General features: G+C 40.3%; 1 protein-coding gene across 1 annotated transcript; it reads right to left on the bottom strand.

The window, feature by feature from the left end:
• Positions 1-1,141: 1,141 nt before the first annotated feature.
• On the bottom strand, positions 1,142-5,095 carry zfpl1 (zinc finger protein-like 1). The gene is made up of 8 exons (XM_029519510.1): positions 4,944-5,095; positions 3,618-3,730; positions 3,408-3,519; positions 3,094-3,287; positions 2,837-2,915; positions 2,491-2,676; positions 2,191-2,314; positions 1,142-2,057 (listed from the first exon to the last, which is right to left on the bottom strand). Exons 2-8 carry the CDS (start codon positions 3,717-3,719, stop codon positions 1,871-1,873), a joined length of 984 nt encoding a protein of 327 aa, XP_029375370.1. The 5' UTR covers positions 3,720-3,730; positions 4,944-5,095; the 3' UTR covers positions 1,142-1,870.
• Between the last annotated feature and the right edge of the window lie 814 nt (positions 5,096-5,909).

Raw genomic sequence — 5,909 nt, forward strand, 5'->3', positions numbered from 1 at the left:
ACAATGGTGAGCATATAATTTGGCTCTAAATTTAAGCAGAAATAGCAAAACACATTTTTTATGGTATGCTATATGGTAATTTTAAGGTTAAATGTAAAACTCACAACACATTAAATATGCTTATATAAAAGCACATAGTTCACAGCAGAGCAGAATCAGTCACTGACAACTGCAGCCCGTCAAAGCCACTGATGCAGCAGAGAAAGATTTGCAAGGAGATCTGAGTCCTTATCTGTCTTTCCACTGCACTCGCTGACTTTCACAGGACATAGCTGAGGAGCTGAGCTGGATTCACCTCCAGGGAGTGACATGCAGCATATTCGTACTGTCATGGCAGCATACAACAGTGACAGTGATTCAGTTTTATGTAACGGGCAGACCTGACTGCTCTTTCTGAGTATCCATTTTCTTTCTTTGAGAAGTCGACATGAGCTACTTGGGCTGTTTTAGAGTGTGAACGAGTGTTTCTATCCTGTCACTCCTATAGCTATTTATGTGATTTCTTTTCGTAAAGAAGTGTAACAAATTATACTAGTTATATTTATAACTTGCTGACCAATCGCAAAGACATGCTGCATGCAAAGAGCAGCTGATGTATAAGAGCTAGGAAATGGAACAGCAGAAGTTTTTGAGCCACTGCACTTAATATGAAATGATAACATTAACTTGCAGCATGGTGACATAGTGGTTAGCACTGTTGGCCCACAATAAGAAGGTTGTGGGTTCGGTTCCCAGGCCTTTTTGTGTGGAGTCTTCATGTTCTCCCCGTGCCTGTGTGGGTTTCATCCCACCGTCCAAAGACATCATGTCTGGGTTAATTGGTGACTCTAAACTATCCGCAATTTGAATGTGAGTGGTTGTTGGTCTGTGTGTTGGCCCTGTGATGGACTGGTGACCTGTCCACGGTGAACCCGTCCTGACCCAGAGTGAGCTGGGATTGGCTCCAACACCGGTTGAAGATGAATGAATATATTATCTTAGATTTTTAGAATTTGATATGATTATGTATATTATATGATGAAGCCGTCATACAAATGCCATTTCAGAAATCCTTTGCTCTTGTTTGTTTCCAATGCACTGCATTAGGAGACAAACACAACTTCTGGATTTCAAAATAATATTAAAAATACTGATATTCTGTAGTATTCCCATTTAATAGACAGTCAAAAACATCAGGGAAATGCACTTACAGTATATATGGCAAAATCTAAAAGCAATGCACTCAGTTTCAGAAATAATGCACACCCATAAATAGTTAAGTATTAATCATGTGTTAGGATATTTAATTCCAGTTCTGAGGGCCAGCTCTTCTCTAAAAGGAAAAATGAACAAGGCCACTCAGTTCAAATCAGCATATGGAGACACTTTAACCATTTAAATGTTGCTAAACATTTTCTTGCTGATTATATACATTCTGAATTTACCAGCAAAAGATGTTCTTTCAACATCAAAAGTGTTTATTTCATTTCTACAGGCCTTAAAAAATTAACTTAAAAGACTCTGTTAGTGGAATTGCTGCTTTTTGTTAAGTCAAAGCAACATCTACTGGGTCCTCTATCTATATGCTTTGGGCCTCAGTCACCATTGGAGTTTTCAGGTTGCTCTGCTGGGATCACAGAAAACCCCCTGAATGCTGGGAAATAGTTTCATGGTCTGTAAAAGGTCATGGCACATTTCTTATGCCTGATGTAAATCAATGGAGTCAGGGATTGCCACCATTCTAGAGAAGTGCGGTATCTCTTTACCATACAAGTTGGGTAAAGCTCTCTCTACTGGGCTATCCTTGTATTGGAAAGTCCCATTTCAAGCTTGTTCAACACAAGCCTATGTTGTGTAACACCAAAAGAAAGGAAGGAATCAATGCTTGTTATCAGTTTTTCCCCACACGAATGTTAGGGTTAAGAAGAGGATCTAAATTCGGGTCGGAGCCAGCTGAGGCACGTCCAAGTTTAGCCATGATGATTATCAATGTAAAGAATCCAAGAACTCCAACCAGAAGAAGCATGAAGACTCGCTGTTTCCAGGACAGAGATGTCCGCTTCCCACCTGTGCGGTTCCTGAAAAGATTAGAAATTATTATTATTATTTTTTTTGTTTGTTTGTTTGTATGTTTTCCTGTGACATTAAAACTTAATTCACAGCAACTGATTAGTGTCAAAGCAATACAGGGCTCCAACCCAAGATACTAACTTGAGGATTCGAGCAAACCAACTTAGCGCTGGTCGTCGCCGGTACTTGTCGTCATCAAAATCAATCTGTGTGACAGAGCTGTGACCGACATCCCGTGTGTCATAGAGTTTTCTAGGAGATGATGCTGGAGATTAACAGCAAATATTCATGTTAATGGTTAAGAGAAGACAAAACGCTACAGTATGTTCTGTAAGTGATACAACTGACTTGAAACTGAAACGGGAATTTCTTTTAATTTTTTGCGGTTAGCCTACAGCAACCCAAAGGCAAAGACAGTGGACTCAGACCACTTTTCATTACCTGAGTGTATTGTAATTGTGTCACACGTGGTGCCAGTAGTGAAGTTGATAACAGCGTGCTCCTGCTTATTTGGATCCCCATTTGTGCGAGAGGCTCCAAGGTCCTCCTGTGCTGGAGGTGGGAATGAATTTGGTGGGGTGCTGGTGTTGTAAGACTGACTGGGATAAACGTTACTTTGCTCTTGTGCTGCGAAAAAAAAAAAAGAAAGAAAAAAAAAAAAAGAGAGCTTAATTACCCGATTGTGTTGTATGTTGACTGTATAAATGGAACCTCTTCAATAATCTACAAAAGATCCTAAATAAATAAATAAATAAATAAACAAACAAACAAACAAACAAGGCCTCACCATCAAATGTTGACCAGTCAGTGTAATCAGTGACATCATTCGATGCGGTCTCCTCAAGAACCACAATGGGTTCTTCAATCTGTCAGATCACATATTAATCAAGTTAGAACATTAAATCAGTACCATTTACTATTTTAATACATGCACGGAGTACACAATTATGAAGATGAATTTTTTCACGGCTTATTTCTCTGTTTTCAGGAAAAGTTTCTCATGTGAGATCACAAAATGAGGTATTTGACTACAATAGGACTTACCAGTGGCAGTCCTAAACCAGCTCTCGCCCAGTTAACAGATGACAGCTGTTCTTTCAGCACATCGGCGATCGGGCTAGCCAGGTTGGAAGGGGGAAAGACTGGACCCTGACAGGTGGGGCACTGGTATCCAGCTGGAGCCGTATGCAGGGGCAACCGAGATGCCAAGTTATTAAGGCAAGACCAGTGGAAGACATCTGTGGACAGCAGGGACAATTTAATGTCACAGCAGGAGGGACAATATTAATATATAAAACACATTATGTGCATACATATATATATATATATATATATATATACACATTTGATTATATTACCATAGCAGACCAGTCGGACAGTGTCTTGAGAAATCAGTGGATGATTACACAGAGCACAGTTGGGATTGTAATCGCTGTCCTGAAGCCATTGTAGGTACGACTGCACAATACACTGAAGGACAACAAATGCAAACAGAATTCTAATGTGATCACAATGTGTTACAAGTTTTCTACAAATGCACTTTATGCGACACTTGTTCACCCACTGACCTTGTTGTGGTTGGAGACGAGGCAATGCTCACACACATTAACACGATGCTCAAAGCAGAATAAATTGGTCACCTTCCTCTTTGGGCACTTGCACAGACCCATAGCCACCTGTGCTGTTGGATGACAAACATGCAACTGCCAGTTTATTTTTGGCTGAACACAGCCATTCTATAAATTACAAATTGGCCTCCTGTTGGATTAGAAAATTACTGGCAAAAGCATAACATTCATGGTTCTGCATTGAGTTAACTCATCTTGACAGAAATGTCTTGAGCAACATAATTGAGGCCGATGAGTATTTATCGCTTCATCTGTTCTTTGTCACTCTGGAAAGGTTTTGCTTGTGAAGATCACAGTAAGCATCCTTACTTCCTCATACAAATTAAGCAATTAAGGATTTGAAATACAATCCTTAATTGCATATAAAATATCACCAAGGAGTTTTTCTTTATGATTTAGTGTTTATTTTGCCTAAGCATATTGGCTTCTTATACTTCCCAGCCAGCGATCAGGACAAGGCTGGATGTCGACTTCTATTCCACATGCTGTATTTTGAGCAAACATCTGCAATAGTGTCAGATTATTATCCAAAACACACAAAACTCCTCTTTTATTGAACATCTCAGAACAGCGTGGGATGCTGATATTGTCCTGCAGACTACAATGTCCTAATGTCTAAACAGTCTAAACAAAAACAACTGACTTAGAAACTTTAAGATGAGAGTAATTAGTGTTAAGTAATTAGTGTAGTGTTTCTTTCTTTAGAACTCCAGGTCAGAGCTCTGTCAGGTTGAACCACTGTCATACTTGTATAGCCAGACAAGCAGCAATGTACTCGCCCATAGGTGACATTTTAATCAGGTTTACGTAGAAGCCTGACTGGGTTAAGAGAACATGACTGCCATATATGCTTTTCTTATTATATTTCATTTTTCACTCCCCGTTGATGAGCACCAGGAAAAGAGAAAAGATAGACCGAAGCAATTCCTGCTCTATGAAAGCTCCTAACTTTCATAATAAAAGCATGGTTACATTATGAATACTGATAAGCTAACATTGTACTAATTCCAATAACGATGGCAATCAGTCCAACATGCTGCTCATCGTTTCTGCTGACGGGATTTTCACTCCTTTACCTGCACCTGACAGCTTTTAGCGACTTTTAATAAGAGTGACAGCACTCAAACTTGACGTTTCAGCAGCGACGCGTGGCTAATATGTGCGTGAGCTAACATTAGCTGCTAGCTGGGCTGACGGCAGCGGGCTAGTCCAGTTAGCCGCTGAGCCAGGAAGTACGCCGACAGACGCCCCGCGGGGAGGCCCTACCTGTTACACGGACTTTAGTCAAGTCCCGGTCCTGTCAGGCGATGTGAGGCTGTCATTTAAGCTTCTCCGTCAGCTTCCTACAGAAGGCGTCTCCGCGGCCTGACATCAGTAAAGTTGGCCGCAGCCAGCTGCTTCCTTCCTCTCACTGTTTATGTGCCACGTCTCTTCCGCGTCGCGTCCGAGCGGAGCGGGCCCTCCGCTTTAGGCCGCCCCCTGCTGAGCCGGGGCGGGACTGCAGGGGCCAGCTCATGGGCCTAAATATGTCCGATGGAGGAGAGTAGATCCTGATTTTTACCTCCCATTTTCTTCTTAATAAAATTTAAACTCCTTTATCTACCCATAAACAGCAGCAGTTTTATGTACCGCGTACAGTAAGTTAATGTCCCCCCTTTTAAATGATGTATATGCGTTTATGCACAAAGGGAGATATAATAATTCCTAACTTTGTATTGTTTTACAAAACATCTCGTTGTGTCTTCACATTTAAAAATTTAAGCCATTAAGCATAAAATTACTAATAAATAAGAAATTAAAAGCCTGATGTGATTTTAATTTCTCTGTACAACACAGGATACCCCCTGGTCCTATAATTCTGGCCTAAAGCAAGGCTTTTAAAACAGTTAACAGCTTTTGAAAACATTTCATTGGATGTACTTCGGTAATAAGATCATATAAGGTATGCATTGATTCCACGACACCAAAAGAAATTACAACAACAGTGTTGACAAGCAACCTGAAAGTACCTACTATATGCAGCGTGAAAAATGAAAGAAATTCTTTTTACAGTCATGCTGGATTATAGTGGAGAAGCATCAAAGCCATGAAACTATCAAGTGTAACACTTTCATATTATCTTCCCTTCAAAGACAGCAGCAGCAAAAAAAAAAAAAAAAAAATTCTTGTACTGGGTTCCTGCCTTTGCATACTTGACAAAGTTGGTGTCAGGCTGCAATTTACGTATTTACT

Source organism: Echeneis naucrates, chromosome 14 (genome assembly GCF_900963305.1).
Source record: "Echeneis naucrates chromosome 14, fEcheNa1.1, whole genome shotgun sequence".
Taxonomy (NCBI): Eukaryota; Metazoa; Chordata; class Actinopteri; order Carangiformes; family Echeneidae; genus Echeneis; species Echeneis naucrates.